Genomic DNA, 18207 nt, shown 5'->3' with positions numbered 1-18207 from the left:
TTACCTACACTGCAAAAATAAAATTCTGCAAATTATCTTACTAGAAGAATAAGGGGAAATTTATACTTAAGTTGAGATACCAAATCTATAATTTAACTACAATGCACTAACACAAAAAAAAACTATACATTTTGTGGGAAATGAATTGTAATTTTTGGTGGGTTGTATTCACTTTTATTTTTGTCTTTAAAAAATAGAGAAATGTATTCCACCAGAGTTCATTAACCCAGAGGCTGACTCCGTGCCCGGCCTTCACCCTAGCGTTTATCGGTATGTTTTGATAGTAATAGGCCGTAAAACCGTACTCATGTGTCTGGACTCTGACATCACTACAACACATTTACACTGCATTACGCTCCTCTTGTGCATGAGTCACAAGCGCCACATCATTTACATGTCCAGATATACTGATAAGTCACATCCAAGATATTTAAAATTTACAACTGATGCCCAAATCGATTTGAACGCTGTGACCGGATGAGTCAGTAAACGAAGATGCACATGAAAGAGAGCTTCTTGGTGACAAAAAGCACAATGAATTGGTTACAAAAAATCTAGAAATAATAACGCAATCTTCAATTGCCTGAAATTGAATTGGTTATGTGCGATGAAGCTGGAAATGGAAAGACAACAACAGTTTCTACAGAATGATCGATGGGCACATAGGTAATGATTACATTTGATGCTGTATTTGGTGTTTGGTTCACTTTTAGTTGTTGTCAGGACCAGAACGGAGACAGGACCCACTTGCGTTACGTTTCTCTCAGTTTTATTGGGAAGAAAGGAAAGGATTGCACACACGATCCGGTGATCGCTGGTCGCAGAAAGCAGGTCGCTCTGAACGTGAAAGTGGCAATTCCGTGGCGAGCGATGGCGGTATCGGGAACGGAAAAAACAGGTCGGTAGCCGGGACAGGAGAGCAAAAAACGTGGTCGGGATCAGCAGCGAGTCGAAAGCCAGGAGAGGAGAGTAGACATGGTCAAGATCCAAAAACAGGTCAAAGCCGGGAAACAAGACGGGAGCAAAAACAGGAGTCGAAAAGCTTGCCTGGAACTGAGGTTCGCAGACGGACTGACAACAGGTGACAGATAGACGAGGGTTTAAATAGTGACAGGGAGCCAATCAGAGTCTGAGGCAGTTGGCGCCAAAGGAGCGGGCACAGGTGCAGTATATCGGTAATCATGACAGATGTAGACTAATCAATATACATTATTAACTGTTTCTCCTGTAAATAAGCCAAATAATCAACAGCTGAATAATGTATTTTTTTATAAATATTTTCAACTAAGACAATACATCCAGAGACGTGATGAATGGGGGAAAATATGTAAGGAGCCAGCTTACATATAGGAATTGTTCATATCATACTCACAGGGACGATCAATAAAGGGAGTTATCTCAAAAATGTATGAAGCTCTGCAAATGCATCTCAGTAATGATGTGATGGAGGTTAAGGAAAAAATGGAACTGGAAGCTAATGTAGTGATAAAGGATGAAGATTGGGAGAAAACTTTGAAAGAGGGACACAAAATAACCAGCAGTCCGACATGGAGGGAGTTTGAATGGAAAGTAAAAAAGTGTACTTCTATACACCTTCTACCACTTCAAAATATAAGAATATATCCAATTTATGTTTGCAGAACTGTGGGACGGAGGAGGATTTCACGCACACTTTCTGGGATTGCCCAGAGATATGAAATTTCTGGAGACTTTCAGACAGAAATAATATGTATTAGGTATTTTATTGACTGGTCAATGCAACTATGTACTAAGTGTTATGCTTCTGGTAGCAAAGAAAATGATCACAGTTTCCTGGCTAAAAATTAAAGCAAATGTGCCTTCTGAAAAAAATCACTGCAAGACTTTAATTTAAAGTAGATCAAATTGAGAAACGATGGAAGACAATTACACAACTTTTACTTGATGTCCAAACACTTCACCTTTTAATTGTATTTCCTTTGTTATCATTTTTAGTTAATCCTTTTGTTTGTTATGGGAATGACAATTGTACTATATATATGTAACCACGGTGTACCCGTCCCACCAAAGATCCCCATTCATGCTGGACTGGATGATGAGGTTTTTATTACAGTTGCTGCAAATTAATGAGTCACAACACGTGGTTAGCCTTCTGTGCTAGCTTTGATCTCTTTGATCGTTGACAGCTCGCTGTTAGACTGCCTAAAACATATCAATGAGCTTTCTTTTCAGTTTACATAAAATACATTTTAGAATATCAACCATCACAATACATTTTTACATACATTTTAACAAGATACTTTTGACAAGAGATCGTATAGTGCTTTTTTAATCGTTTACAATGAATTTAACATTTTTTTCTTTAGTCTGAATTTCAACCAACATCATCCTTTTTATATATATGAGAAAATAGAAATACCGTATTTTCCGCACTATAAGGCGCACCTAAAAGTCTTATTTTTTTTCAAAAGCTGACCAGAATCCAACATGGCGGCGCATGGATACATGCTTGCGGCTCGTCCAGCTAATCTTCTATTTATTGCCGTTCTCTTGTCTTTTTTGCTTTCACTTTTGGACACATGTGTGGCCAAAAACACTTACAGTAGGGACGAACTTATTCGGTTGGGTGGGCGTCTAAATTTCGACTTTTCGGGCACTTTTTATAACGCCTATGATATACCGAGCGAACTTCAAAGAGACCCGGCATCCTTGTGGACAGCTATTCCTCTTAATAAACGACGGCGGCGGCCCCGTAAAGAAAGAAAACAGAAACGTGGTTGCCGTGCAGGTAGATGTGTGAAGCGTGTGAAGTCCAAGCAGCAAGATGGACGCGAGGATGTAACTAATTCCACCATTCATTCCTCGCCGGACAACCGACGCTTTAAACTCAGCGCTCACGAACGGCCACAACGCCGGGAGCTTTTGAAGATCTCGACAAAGACTACAAAGAGTTCAGCTAAGTCAAATGATTCAGCAAAACTGAAATTTGGTCTGTTAAATATTAGATCGCTTGCTCCAAAAGCTTTACTTGTTGATAACATTATTCGTGATTATAAACTTAACTGTATGGGTCTTTGTGAAACGTGGTTACGCCCGGATGAGCACTTAGCGCTAAATTATGCCTCTCCCCCAGACTACGAGAGTAGTCATATAGCACGCACGCTGAAAAGAGGTGGTGGTGTTGCGCTAATCTCTGAAAAATCGCTCAAATTTAATACACGTACCTCTAATAATTACAAAACGTTTGAGGCTCTTGTGATGCGGTCCCCTCAATTGTCAATTGATGTAATAACTATCTATCGTGCACCTGGGCCATACACAACTTTCTTAGACGAATTTGCTGAACTTTTGTCTGAACTAGTAACCTATGCAGACAAAATTATAATTATGGGAGACTTTAACATTCATATGAACTCCCCACACAGTTCACTTACTATTGCGTTTAGTTCTCTAATTGATGCATTTGGTTTTACTCAACTGGTTGACTTGCCAACCCATAAAAATGGGAACACGCTAGACTTGATTCTGACTCGAGGAGTTTTAACCTCAAACATTATGGTGCTACCGTGTACTACTGTTATCTCTGATCATTATTTAGTGACATTTGAGGTGCTAACTAAATGTAGAGTTAATAAAGATGAGGGATTTAGCGGACGCAATATAAGCACTGGCACAGTTTCTGAGCTCTTTGAACTCCTTCCTGGAGCAGTTGCGTCCTTTCCTAAATACAATGGCTCGATTGACTCACTCATGAATGAGTTCAATACCACCCTGACTAGTGTGCTGGATTCAATAGCGCCCATAAAACTAAAATCACGTCCTAAAAGACGCACACCTTGGTTTACTGATGAAACTAGAACCCTTAAAAAAGAATGCAGGAAATGGGAGAGAAAATGGCGCGCTACCAAGCTTGAGGTTTTCCATCAAACCTGGTGTGACAGCTTGTTAAAGTATAAAGCGGCCCTTGCCTCTGCAAAATCGGCCTACCTTTCGAAGGTGATTGCGTCTCAAAAGAACAACCCCAAAGCCCTTTTTGACACTGTAGCATCGCTTACAAGGCAACAGCCTATCGCAGACAGTTCGACACACTCTGCTCAGGAGTTAATGGTCTTCTTCACTAAGAAGATTCAATGCATACAGGAAGAAATTGCAAAAGATATTGTTAGTACCACACGTATTAAAGGACTGAAATTTACAGATGCACGACAGGGTGGCTGCCCTGGGAAAATGGCCGGTTTTAGTGAACTGTCACTTGATGATCTCAAACAAGTGGTGAATGCGGCCAAACCGACAACTTGCCAGTTCGACCCGCTCCCAGGTTCACTTATTAAAAGTCTTTTTAGCGTCCTTGGGCCTTCAGTTCTAAATATTATAAATACATCACTCTCCTCAGGTGTAGTTCCAGCAGCTTTTAAGTCCGCCGTTATTAAACCCACACTGAAACGACCCAACCTTGATCCAGAAATATTAAGTAATTACAGACCTGTGTCAAACCTACCTTTCCTCTCTAAAGTACTCGAAAGAGTAGTGGCACAGCAGCTGAATGCTTTCATATCCGAGAATAACCTTTTTGAATCCATGCAATCAGGATTCAGGGCTAACCACTCTACTGAGACAGCTCTGATCAAGGTAACAAATGATCTCCTAATGTCAATGGATTCTGGCGCTTCATCACTTTTGCTGCTGCTGGATCTTAGTGCTGCTTTTGACACAGTGCGCCACAATATCCTACTAGAACGGTTGGAAAAATGGATTGGTCTCTCAGGAGCTGTCCTCTCGTGGTTCAAATCCTACCTCTCAGATAGGACGCACTGTGTTAAATATGGTGAAACGACATCTGAGCCCTTTAATGTTACCTGCGGTGTTCCGCAGGGTTCAGTGCTCGGCCCCCTACTTTTCAACATTTACATGCTTCCATTAGGTGATATTATTCGCAAGTACAATATCAGCTTCCATTGCTATGCAGACGACACTCAACTATATCTTCCGTTGGAGGAATCTTCCACACTAAACTGTGGAAATTTGGAGGCCTGTCTCACTGAGATAAAAGAGTGGATGTCACTCAATTTCTTGCGTCTTAACTCTGAAAAGACTGAAATGTTAGTCATTGGTCCTTCTAAATGCCGGGACTTATTCTCAAAAACTGCTGTGAACATTGACAAATGTCACATCACACAGAGTGACTCAGTTAAAAATTTAGGTGTCATATTTGACCCTGATCTATCCTTTGAGATGCATGTAAAGCAAATTACTAGAACTGCCTTCTTCCATCTTCGCAACATTGCTAAAATCCGTTCAATACTGTCTCAGTCTGATGCGGAAACAATAATTCATGCATTTGTTACCTCCCGTCTCGATTACTGCAATGCACTACTCTCCGGTCTCCCGAAGTCCAGAATCAAGTCTCTTCAGCTAGTACAAAATGCCGCAGCGAGGCTCTTAACCAGGACAAAAAAGTACGATCACATAACACCGATTTTGGCTAACCTGCATTGGCTCCCAGTTAGCCAAAGATGTGACTTCAAAGTTCTCTTAGTATTGTACAAAATCATACATGGACTTGCTCCCTCTTATCTTTCAGATCTGATCTGCCACTATGTCCCGGTCCGAAGCCTACGATCTGAGAGTGCTGGTCTTCTGATGATCCCGAGAGCAAAAAAGTCTTCTGCTGGTTCGAGAGCGTTCTCCATCCGGGCACCGGTGCTGTGGAATGCTCTTCCCCCTGAGATTCGATCTGCAACCTCAGTGGAAATGTTTAAATCTAAACTTAAAACTCACTTCTACTCCATTGCATATGAATAACCTACTCCTCTTGTCGGTTGAAAATAGTTTGTGTAATATAGTGTAACAATCTGTGAAGCCCTTTGAGACTCTTCGTGATTTAGGGCTATACAAATAAAAATGACTTGACTTGACTTGACCATGCGCCTTATAACACAGTGCGCCTTATATATGGCTCAATATTAAATTCGCAAGGTCTCGCAACTACGAGAAACAGCCGCCGACTCCATTTTTCGCGCTGTGCATACTGGGAAATATTAAACGATTGGTAGTTGCCGGGGCTCGTGTTGTATTTGTTTACTAAGTGGCAAAATGGCTACCCCATTAAACTGCCTAATTCATATTCAACAAATACAGTATTTGTCTGAATCCAGGGTTATGACTGGTGAAGATGTAAAGCACAATTTACCTTAAACAAACGCAGAATTATTCAGAATGTCACGTTTGAGAGAGAGAGAGAGAGAGAGAGAGAGCGAGAGAGAGAGAGAGAGCGAGCGAGATTCTCTTTCATACGTGCATTTGTATAAAAAATGGCTCCTGTTAAGAGACACGCGTACAACGCCGAGTTTAAACTCAAAGCGATCAGTCACGCAGCACAACACGGCAATAGAGCGGCAGCGAGAGAGTTAAACTTAAATGAATCGATGGTACGGAAGTGGAGAAAGGATGAAGATAAGCTCCGCCAAGTAAGGAAAACTCAACAAAGTTTCCGTGGCAATAAAGCAAGATGGCCAGAGTTAGAGGAGACACTTGAACAGTGGGTTGTTCAACAAAGAGCGGCAAGCAGAAGTGTCAGTACGATAACTATACGTATGAAGGCAACAGCGCTGGCACAAAAACACCGGACGTGTTGGATGGCCCATTCACTGAGATATGGTCAATTCGAACACAGCAGAAGAAGAATTCGAGGGATTCGTCGATGAGGAGCTTATAGAGTGATCTTTGTTTTTCTTTTGTGTGTTTACGTTTTACATTTTACAGTTATTATGTTATTGCTTTGCACTCGTTGTTTTTGCACATTACGAGTGTCACTTTATTGCGATTGCACTAACGTTTCATTTAAAATAACAGTATCAGACGTTTTTTTCTTTGCGTGTTGACTAAATGGACAAAAAATAAAATGATATGTCGATGTTGTTCAAAGATGTTAAAGATGTGTCACGAAAATGCTTTACCTCAGAGAAAATAATAAAACGGCTGTTTATTTATTTTGGGAGTGAATGGAGTTGTGGAAAGCTTGTTTTTTAATAAAGTTTGACCTTTTTGAATGGTTTGTTGACATTCCCTTGAGCGTGGCAACATCTAGAGGTTGCATAAAGTAACTACATTCTCTACTGTAGTCAAGTCGTCACATTTATTTACCGTAAATAGCCCTTAATCCCAAAAATGTCTCGAAGGACTGCACAGGATTACAATTGCAAAATTGCACAATTACCTGATCTTAAACCAGCATGCACTTATAGCGCCTTATAATGGGGTGCGTCTTATGTATGGCATAAGTTTTAAAATATATCATTCATTGAAGGTGCGCCTTATAACATGGTGCGCCATATAGTGCGGAAAATACGGTAATAACAATAATGAGTATAAAAACGAGTACAATTTACCTGCAAATTAATGAGTCACAACACGTGGTTAACCTTCTCTGCTGGCTTTGATCTCTTTGATCTATAAGGGGAATTAGCATTTTAGCACAAAATGCAAAGCTAACATAAAAGGCGACAGAAACGAAACAAAAATAAATCCAAACAGCTTGACAACATCAATCATATTACTGTGCATGTTGAGAGATGTGTCAGCTGTGGTTTTAATGTTTAAAATTAACCTTTTTTTGGAGCACCAAGAAATCGTGTCTTACCGTTGGCAGCTCGTTGTAGACTGCCAAAAACCCCGCCTTCCGGTCAAATGTCAAAAGCCAAACCAAACCCTACCCCTCATCATTACAGGACATGTACACAAAAACTATACAACACATTTCAGCAGGAATTTCAATAAGACAAAAGTTATTATTACACCTGTTATATATATATATATATATGTATATATATACAGTGTCTCTTGATATTATATTCTTTGAAAACAGCCACAGTCTCTTGGAAAATTAGGCAGACGCAGTTGTTTCAGATTTTGGTGAAAACACACTCCAATTTCCGGTGGCCCTCACAGTCAACTTTCCTTTTTTGTTTAGTCGCCATGTCCGAAATGGGGGGGCTAAAATTGAGCCAAGGGTATAGTGAGTTTTTTTTGGTGCAAATTTATTTGATTTTGCGGTCAATATTACTTCAGGCGACAAAATATAAATTTTATGACAGAGGCCCCAGGCCAGTAACCGGCTCTCGGGCCGGACTATGGACATACCTATATGGTAAGCGAAAAAAAAAACCTGTCCTTTGCCTCACTGACCTAATGGGGGCAGAACCAAGCGAACGACCCTCGGTTACAACAGTCGCTCAAGGTCAAATGTCAACTACTAGACATGCCATTCACCTCATCGTGCACTAGCAAAAGTTCATCAACCTCAGAAAATTGATAACCGCTAATACTCCCATAGAAAACAGTATTCCTGTGCTCTACATGTTTAACTGCATGTAGCTCACTGGATTCTTTGAGACTAGTCCGGAAATAACTCCAAATATGACTTTGAATTTCGGTGCTGGCTATTGGGTCATGCCTCTTCTCATATGAATATTTGACTTCCTTAATCAGACTGATTTCAGCAGTTGCTCCACTTATAAAATGAAGGACATTTTTATTTAAGCTTTACAGCCAAGAAGCAGATAAGCGTCTGTCCTCCGTGTCCGTCTCTGCCTGCTCCTAGCCTCTATAAAAACCAGTCTTATCAAAGGCATTTACAATTGTCAGCGTGCTTCATAAAACCCCGATGGCTGCCGAGTTTATTGTAGGACATTTCAAAAAAACACATTGCGGACAATATTGGATGTTTTGTTTTTTTTAAGTACGGCACGGTAGCACTTACAGCAGGATTTGCAGACGCAAAACTTTATTTTTTTTTCTATTCATCTGATCATATTCAGGGGCCGGCTTTTGTCATGCAGGAATGATTTATGGGGCTAATAGTATAAATGGAATATAAGGTGGATTGTGTTTAGTCTTAATCACGCTCATTACTGCTTGAACTAACCTTGAACCCAAAAACGTCATTAATCCAATTTAGTATCTGTAAAAACAAACGGTTTTTAGTAGTAATTAGTGGGATTTTTGAAATGTGGTTCAATGAAAGATAGGTTATTAGTGGGATGTGTATGCTCAGTGGTTTGTTCTTTGACTCACCTTTTCTCTGCCTACTCCTTCCTTTTTTCCTTCCTTCCTTCCTTCCTTCCTTCCTTCCTTCCTTCTATTCTTCCTTCCTCACATTTTCTCTTCCGTTCTTCCATCCTTCCTCACATTTTCTCCGCCTCTTCCTGTCTTACTTCCTTTCTTCCTTCTTTCCTTCTTTCTTTATTTCCTTCCTTCCTTCCTTTCCTCCTTCCTTCCTTCCTTTCTTCCTTCCTTTCTTCTGTCCTTCCTTCCTTCCTTTCTTCCTCACATTTTCTCTCCCTTCCATCTTTCCTCACATTTTCTCCTTCCTTCCTTCCTTTCTTCCTTTCTTCCTTCCTTCCTTCTGTTTCCCTATTCCCCCATCCCTCTTCCTTCCTTCCTTCCTTCTTCCTTTCTTCTGTCCTTCCTTCCTTCCTTCCTCACATTTTCTCTCCCTTCCATCTTTCCTCACATTTTCTCATTCCTTCCTTCCTTCCTTCCTTCCTTCCTTCCTTCCTTCCTTCCTTCCTTCCTTCCTTCCTTCCTTCCTTCCTTCCTTTCTTCCTTTCTTCCTTCCTTCCTTCTGTTTCCCTATTCCCCCATCCCTCTTCCTTCCTTCCTTCCTTCTTTCTTTCCTTCTTTTTTGATTTCCTTCCTTCCTTCCTTCCTCACATTTTCTCTCCCTTCCAACCTTCCTCACATTTTCTCCGCCTCTTCCTGTCTTACTTCCTTTCTTCCTTCTTTCCTTCTTTCTTTATTTCCTTCCTTCCTTCCTTTCCTCCTTCCTTCCTTCCTTTCTTCCTTCCTTTCTTCTGTCCTTCCTTCCTTCCTTCCTTCCTTCCTCACATTTTCTCTCCCTTCCATCTTTCCTCACATTTTCTCCTTCCTTCCTTCCTTCCTTCCTTCCTTTCTTCCTTCCTTCCTTCTGTTTCCCTATTCCCCCATCCCTCTTCCTTCCTTCCTTCCTTCTTCCTTTCTTCTGTCCTTCCTTCCTTCCTTCCTCACATTTTCTCTCCCTTCCATCTTTCCTCACATTTTCTCATTCCTTCCTTCCTTCCTTCCTTCCTTCCTTCCTTCCTTCCTTCCTTCCTTCCTTCCTTTCTTCCCTTCTTCCTTCCTTCCTTCTGTTTCCCTATTCCCCCATCCCTCTTCCTTCCTTCCTTCCTTCTTTCTTTCCTTCTTTTTTTATTTCCTTCCTTCCTTCCTTCCTTCCTTTCTTCTGTCCTTCCTTCCTTCCTTCCTCACATTTTCTCTCCCTTCCAACCTTCCTCACATTTTTTCCGCCTCTTCCTTCCTTCCTTCATTCCTTCTTTTCTTCCTTTCTTCCTTCCATCCTTCCTCACATTTTCTCTTCTGTCCTTCCATCCTTCCTCACATTTTCTCTTCCGTCCTTCCATCCTTCCTCACATTTTCTCCGCCTCTTCCTGTCTTACATCCTTCTTTCTTTATTTCCTTCTTTCCTTCCTTCCTTCCTTCCTTCCTTCCTTCCTTCGGCCATTCCAGATTGAAACAATGTCAGAACAGGTGGATTGAATACTATGCTTGAATATTTAAAGTGATAGGATTATACCTGGGGCAGTACAGCGGCGCATTGGTTAGCGCGTGTGCGGCACAGTTCTGAGGTCATGAGATCGAACCTTCCTGTGTGAAGTTTGCATGTTCTCCCACCGTGCTTGCGTGGGTTTCCTCTGGGCACTCTGTTTTCCTCCCACATTCCAAAATCATGCATGTCAGGTGAATTGGCAGTCCAAATTGTCCCTAGATGTGAATGAGTGAGTTGTCTGTCTCGGTGTGCCCTGCGATTGGCTGGCAACCAGTTCAGGGTGTCCCCTGCCCACTGCCCACTGCCCGAAGATGGCTGGGATGGGCTCCAGCACCCCCGCAACCCTACTGAGGACAAACGGTGAAGATAATGGATGGATTATACCTGATTACACCATAGTGAGGGTTGGTTTGATCCTGTCTACTGTCTGTGGGACCAAAGGACATTTCAGGTTGCCTTGACAACCCCCCGCCCCCAGGAGGCTGGCAGGAGCCGTGTGGGAACACCAGACACCCAACAATTCAGTTCCATTATAGCCAGGAAGCAGGCAAGAACCTCCCGGCATAACAGGAGACCAATCAATTCTGAAGTGACCATAGCTCTGTCGAAACCAAAAAGCGGACAAGAAGATTGAGCTGAGGAAGAAATCCCTAGTTTGAAAGCCCAAACTTTTTCAGGAGGAGCTTAAGGATGCAAAAGATTCCTTCTCTATGATAATATGACAACGCCAGGGAGAGGAATCATAAAACGAGCCATCGAAAACGAGTTGTTTATTTCTTGCAATAATAAAGTCATCGTCTTATCAGCTTCGAGCCTCCGTGCCAGGCACAGCGGAGATAACATTATAGGCGAATGACAACCTGGAACGCATTCAGGAGCATACATTGAAATTCCAAAGACTTGGTTGATTCATTCCACTCTACACAACAGAACCGGTTCTACTAATTTTGAGTGTGGCTTCGGTATAATAAGTGCTACATCAAGATGAATTTATGATCATAAATATGAATTGAAGAGATTGTATATCTATATTTCACTTTCGAAATAGTTCAATAAATATTACAAAACATCACAATTATCCTCTCATGTCAGATCCTTACTCTGTTTTCCGCGCATGTTATGCCCCAAAATTTGACAAAAATCTAAGAGTGCGCCACATAGTCTGTCACGGTTGCCCGTTGCCCTCGCTTGAGCCTGCCCGTTTGGAGCCAGCTGCTGCTCGCTGTCTGATTGGCTTCACTTCTATTTAAGCTCAGTGCTGTCATTCATTCCTGGTCAGTCCGTCAACGAACCTATGCACTTGCAAGACGTGTATTTTGACTCCGGTATCCTGCTTGTCTATGGTATCCTGCTTGTGTATCCAGTATCCAGTATCGATCCCGTCTCTCCCGTCCTGTCCAGTATCTTGCTCCAGTCTCCAGTATCCAGTATCGATCCCGTCTGTCTCGTCTTGTCCGGTATCTTGCTCCAATCTCCAGTATTCGGTATTAATTCCGTCTGTCCTGCCCTGTCCGTTATCTTGCTTGTGTATCCAGTATCCGGTATCGATTCCGTCTGTCCTGCCCTGTCCGGTATCTTGCTTGTGTATTCCGTATCGATCCCGTCAGTCCCGTCCTGTCCGATATCTTGCTCCAGTATCCAGTATCAATCCCGTCTGTCCCGTCCTCTCCGGTATCTTGCTCGTGTATCTAGTATCCGGCATCGATCCCGTCTGTCCCGTCCTCTCCGGTATCTTGCTCGTGTATCCAGTATCAGGTATCGATCCCGTCTGTTCCGTCTTTTCTGGTGTCTGCTCTTATTGGCTCCCTGTCCCTATTTAAACCCACTCCTATATGTCCCCTTTCCTCAGTCCGGCTGCAAACCTCAGTTATCACTAGGCAAGACTTTTTCGAGCCTGACTCCCAACTTTTTTATGCTCCCGTCTGTCTCTGGCTTCGACCCGTTTTTGATCCTGACCACGTCTACTCTCCCGTCACGGCTTTCGACCTCTTTTTGTCCCCGACCAAGTGCCTTTTTTGGCTCACGACTTGCTTACGACCCCGACCACGTTTTTGCTTTCCTGTCCTGGCTACTGACGCATTTTTCCGTTCCCAACACCGCCATTGCTCGCCACGGAAAATCCATTTCCGCGTTCAGAGCGACCTGCTTCCTGCATCCAGCTATCACTGGATCGTGGGCGCAACCCTTTCTCTTTCTTCCAATAAAACTCGAGAAACGCAACGCAAGTGGGCCCTGTCTCCGTTCTGGTCCTGACATAGTCCTCACATTTTAAATTTTTCACCATTAAATATGCAATAAATTTTTTTTATTACAGAAGCCAAAATAACTATTATTTTATCGTGTTAAAGTTCAAATATGTCACTGATGTTTGAGCTGATAAAACAAGTTTTTAACATTGAGCAGCCCACAGATGCTGGTGCCGGTTTTAAAAATTATTGAGTATTTTGGGGGCTTTCCTAAAGAGATACTAAAATTCTGACTATTGATTTCCTTTTCTATTTTAAATATATTTCTTTTTTTTAATTTTGCCTGTTTTCTGACACATTATTGACAGTTATGATTGCTTCAACTACTGTATTACAAAAATGTACCAACGACATCAGCCAGGGTATTTCAACTCCGGGTCAGTGCCCCACTGCCCTGCGTCGGCCTCTTCAACTCAGGCCAAGTATGAGCTAGCAGGGTGTCGGATCCCATCAGGACTAAGGACCTTGGGAGTCCTTGGTGGCTTGGTACAGCCTGGGTTAATGACACAGACCCCAAGATAAGGCCCAGCCCTCTTGATATCCAGACCTTACTCCACGAGCTCCCTTTCATTGAGAAAAGCTTATCAGTTTCCCAGGGTTATACCGCCAGTCACCTGGCAGAGCACATGGTTGTTTTTCACGGAGCGCGTATTGACAAGTCAAGGTCCACTCGGGCGGCCTTATAAAAACGGCGAAGGCGGAGGCCGGGGCGCCTTACTCCAGAGGAGCCGCTCCAGGATGGATACCCCGTGCCAGTGCAGCAGCGACAGACTTTTAAACCCCATCCTCTTCGGTCTCCTCAGTCGACTCGATCACAGACCACCAAACTTCAGTTCGCTACCTCGTCGTTGCGCCTGCGAACTCCGGCGGACCGTGTGCCTGAAAAAACCCTCGGAAATCTGCAAGCAGGCCTCGTCGGTTCTGGTCAAGACTGTCCGTTTCATGAAGAGCTTACCGGCCTTTAAGCAGCTCCCGCCGGGCGACCAGTTCGTGCTTCTGAAAAACTGTTGGGCGCCGCTTTTCATCCTGGGCCTTGCGCAGGAACGCGTGGACTTCGAGGTGGCCGATGTTCCGGCTGATAGCATGCTGAAGAAGATCCTCCTGCGACGGGAGGAGGTTCCTAAGACTGAGAATGAGCGGCCTACCATGGCCAGGGTCAGCAAACTCAAGTCCTGCCTCAGAAAGTTCTGGAGCTTAGATTTGAGTCCTAAGGAGTACGCATACCTTAAAGGGACAACGATATTTAACCCAGGTACGTGTGTACTCTCTTCCACACTATTTAAAAAAGTAATTGGTTATAGTTACTCACTACTTTTTGCAAAAAGTAACTGAGTTGTGCAGAAGTCTGGGGCAATAATTACAAAAGTTCACTACAGCCCCTTTTTATCCTTCAAAACGTGCAATAAGAACCATACGAAGGGTAGAATATCGGGATCATATTAAAATTTTATTCATGCAGTCCAAATTATTAAAATTGGATGATTTAATAAAAATTTTCACTTCACAACTGTTATTTAAGGTCAACAAAAGCATAGTGCCAGAAAACATCCAACAATTATTAATTTGGAAAGAGGGAAATTATAACTAGAGGGGCTGTAGTGAATTCAAAATCCCAAAGGTGAGAACAACCAGGAAAAGCATGTGTGTGTCTGTGTGTGGAGTCAAACTTTGGAATAATTTACAAGATGAGATCAAACAATGTCCAACTATCCACGTGTTCAAATTTAAATACAAAAAAGCATTACTGGCGAAATACAGGGATGAAGAAAATGGGATATGAGGGAGATTGAAAATACTGCGTTTAAAACTATGGTTGACTTTGTTGTTATTGTTGCTATTATTATATCATAACTGTTATTGTAAATATTATTTTTATTGTTATTATTATCATTGGTGTCGCAATTATAGTTAGTGACTAGTAGCCTTATGTTAATAGATGGGTACTACGATGATTAGTGTATAAAATATGTGACCATTGTTATTAATATAGTTATTGATATCTGACCTATGTAATATGTATTTTGTTATATTCAGACACAAAAGAGAAGCTATCTGTAAAATGGAATTAATAGGGAAGATGAAGGGGTAGGGAAAATAAGCATTTGCTTCCGTTTTTATTTTAATGTTCGAAATAAAGTTTTCATTCATTCATTCATTCAATTACTCCAAAGTAAAAGTAAATAGTTACCGGGGAAAGTCAATATTTCCCTCACTTTAAAAACAAGTTGAATGTCAAAGAATTTGAATTTTCCTGCGCAAATAAGAAATACCCTGGTGACGTCTTTGACCAGTGTTCATTCGAAAAGATCGAAATTCCGACTATTTTAGAGATTTTATTTTAAAATTGATTCACCTGGTACGGTGGAGTAGCGGAGGGATGCAGAAGGGGGAGGAGACGGCAGCCCTTTGAGACTTTTTGTGATGAAGGGCTATACAAATAAAGGTGACTTGACTTGACTATGCACATCTTCTGGATGATGCCTTAAATGATAATTCATCAGTCACACACAAAAGAAACACAGGATAATCATTGTATTATTTCATTTTATTTTCTCGTTTATCTTTACTTTGATCATGCTGCAACAAACGTCAAACGAATAAACAAAGAAAAAAGGGATGACAGGTTGAAGCCAAAGGCTTATAAGAGACCAGTTCCCAAAATAAGTTTGGTCCCTTCCTTTATCAATCATATAAAGAAATTAGCATGAAATAATTATGAAATATTATCATCAAAACAAAAAACGAAGCAAAAAAAGCATTGGGATATCTTCGCCTGCCATTTTTACTGGTCCAAAATATTTCAGGAAAAGTAATTCATGTTTTGAGCCAAAGCATAATTTCTCTGTGAAAATGTCACGGCCAGCACACAGCGTAGACCCAATCGCGTAATGTTTTCTCACAATTTTATTGAAAGAAAGAAGGGCAGCGTCCAGGATCCGATGCTCACTGGACGCGGGAAGCAAGTCGCTCTTGTACTCGGATTGTGATCCGAACACGGAAGTAAATCTTCCATAGCGAGCGATGGCGGTGTCAGGGACGGAGAAACTAGTTGGTGCCCGGGACTGGGAGAGCAAGGCGAGGTCGGTGTCGGAAAAGAGGTCGTAAGCCGAGACGGGAGAGCAGACGTAGTCAGGATCAAAACAGGTCGTAGCCGGAGACAGACGGGAGCAAGAACGGGTCAGGTGGGAGTCAGGGTCGAAAAAGGCTTGCCTAGTATACACTGAGGTTCGCAGACGGACTGACAACAGGGGACAGACAGGACTCTGTTCAAATAGTGACAGGGAGCCGATCAGAACCCACGTAGTTGGCGCCAAATGAGCGGGCACAGCTGAGTCAACTCTGTAATCATGACAAAAAATGTTTAAAAATGAAGTTCCAGCACTAGTTTTCCTGCTTACATTATCACATCGCTTTGACTGACAGTTTTTCTTATTATTTGTAGATGTAAAATCTCAATGGTCTGCATTTATATAGAGCTTTTCAAGTCACTGAAGACCTCCTAGAGCGCTTTACAATGTGCTTCACACTTACCCATTCACACACACACACTCACACACCGATAGCAGCGTCAGCCATGCAAGGCAACTACCTGCTTATCGAGGGCATTAGGGATTCACTTCAATATATAACACGGATGAGCCGGGAATTGAACCTGTGAGCCCAAAACAAGCACTTTACCTCCTGAGCTACTTGTGTTTTATCCTGATCAATAATTGTGCTGCAAAATTTATTTCTACTATATCTTACCCGTTTTTTCGAGTTGTACTATTTTAATACATTTTTCGCCACAGAAAACAAAAAAAACGATACTTAATATGACGAAACATCAGCTGCCTTTGGAGGAGAACAAAAATGTATTTTATATGTTCTGACTTTTTTTCAATTAACTGCAAGAGTTTTACTTTATTTGATTTATTGTTTTCGATGCGCGGTGTATACACAAAATAAATCACTAAAAATACCACCCTTGTCACGGTTGCCATGGCGCCCAATTGGCCCCGTGTGTGTGGCACCAGCTGCGGCTCGTTGACAGATTGGCTTGCTTTCTATCTAAGCTCAGAGCTCTAACTCACCCTTTGTCAGTCCGTCAACGAACCTCTGCCCCGCAAGACGTGGGTTTTGACTCTGTCATGTTTCTTGTTGGTATTTTCTGTCTGGTATTGTTCCCGTTTATTTTCTCCTGTTTACCATCAGTTTCCAGTTTTGTTCCCGTCTAGGTTGTCCCGTTTTATTTCGATATCCTGTTTTGATATCAATCCCGTGTCCCGTCCTGTCCGGTATCGACCCCATCTGTCCGATATCTGCTCGGGCAATTGGTATCGACCAAACTGCATTTATTTAGGCAGAACAAAGTCAAAGAAAGAAAGAAATGGCCTTTTGGGCAGTACCGATATTTGAAACAGAAACATGAAACCATCTGGTATAGAGATACACACTTTTTGGGAAATTACCCTAAGCCGACCTTACATTTTTTATTATAGTAGTTGTATTATCAATATTCATAATGTGAAAATGGGCAGCACGGCAGCGCAGTGGTTAGCGCATGTGCGGCACAGTTCATGTCTTGGGAACCTGTCGTGGGTTCAAAATCCAGCTCCAGACTTCCTGTGCGGAGTTTGTATGTTCTCCCCGTGCTTGCGTGGGTTTCCTCCGGGCACTCCGGTTTCCTCCCATATTCCAAAAACATGCATCTCAGGTGAATTGGTCGGTTCAAATTGTCCCTAGGTGTAAATGAGCGAGTGAGTTGTCTATCCCCGTGTGCCCTGCGATTGGCTGGCAACCAGTTCAGGGTGTCCCCTGCCCACTGCCCGATGATTACTGGGATTGGCTCCAGCACCCTCGCGACCCTACTGAGGATAAGCGGTGTAGCTAATGAGTTGAGATAATGTGAAAATTCATCAACTTTGACTGCAGTGGTCGAGAACCTAACGTGACATTTGTGCATCTAACAGACATCCCGGATCTAAAGGCATCCTTGTTCATCGAGGGCCTGCAACAAGAAGCGCAGCACGCCTTGAGCGAGGTGGTGCAAATCCTGCACCCCGGGCAGCACGAGCGTTTCGCCCGCATCCTTCTCACGGCGTCCATGTTGCAAAGCATCACCCCCGGCCTGATCATCGAACTCATTTTCCGTCCCATAATCGGACAAGCGGACCTGTTGGGGCTCCTGGCGGACATGCTCTTTTGCACGTAGAGGAAGCTTTTGAAAAACACATGGAACCAATGTTTGTTTTTGGGGGGGGGGGGCATCAGAACACTTTTTACCATTGGCGGACATTTGGAATTGTGTGGTTTCTGGAGATTCTTTGATATCCGCATCAAAGATGCCAGGCCTTTTGATATTTGTGGTATGGTTTGCTTTTACAGAGCAATGCAAATAAATTTATTTTTGTACACAAA

General features: G+C 42.4%; 1 protein-coding gene across 1 annotated transcript; it reads left to right on the top strand.

The window, feature by feature from the left end:
* The first annotated feature begins 13142 nt into the window (after positions 1-13142).
* Positions 13143-18207, top strand: nr0b2a (nuclear receptor subfamily 0, group B, member 2a). Its single transcript, XM_088327318.1, has 2 exons — positions 13143-14059; positions 17760-18207. Exons 1-2 carry the CDS (start codon positions 13546-13548, stop codon positions 17999-18001), a joined length of 756 nt encoding a protein of 251 aa, XP_088183444.1. The 5' UTR covers positions 13143-13545; the 3' UTR covers positions 18002-18207.

This window comes from Urocampus carinirostris, chromosome 2 (genome assembly GCF_059441175.1).
Source record: "Urocampus carinirostris isolate Australia breed hairy pipefish chromosome 2, RoL_Ucar_1.0, whole genome shotgun sequence".
NCBI classification, from domain to species: Eukaryota; Metazoa; Chordata; class Actinopteri; order Syngnathiformes; family Syngnathidae; genus Urocampus; species Urocampus carinirostris.
The sequence above is the reverse complement of the archived record's forward strand: the minus strand, read 5'-3'. Positions and strand labels throughout refer to the sequence as shown.

Excerpts from the sequence above, each read along its gene's own strand:
- nr0b2a (XM_088327318.1), top strand. The coding sequence starts at position 13,546 with ATGGATACCCCGTGCCAGTGCAGCAGCGACAGACTTTTAAACCCCATC. Across the intron at positions 14,060-17,759 it reads GACAACGATATTTAACCCAG|ACATCCCGGATCTAAAGGCA; the intron begins GTACGTGTGTAC and ends TGCATCTAACAG.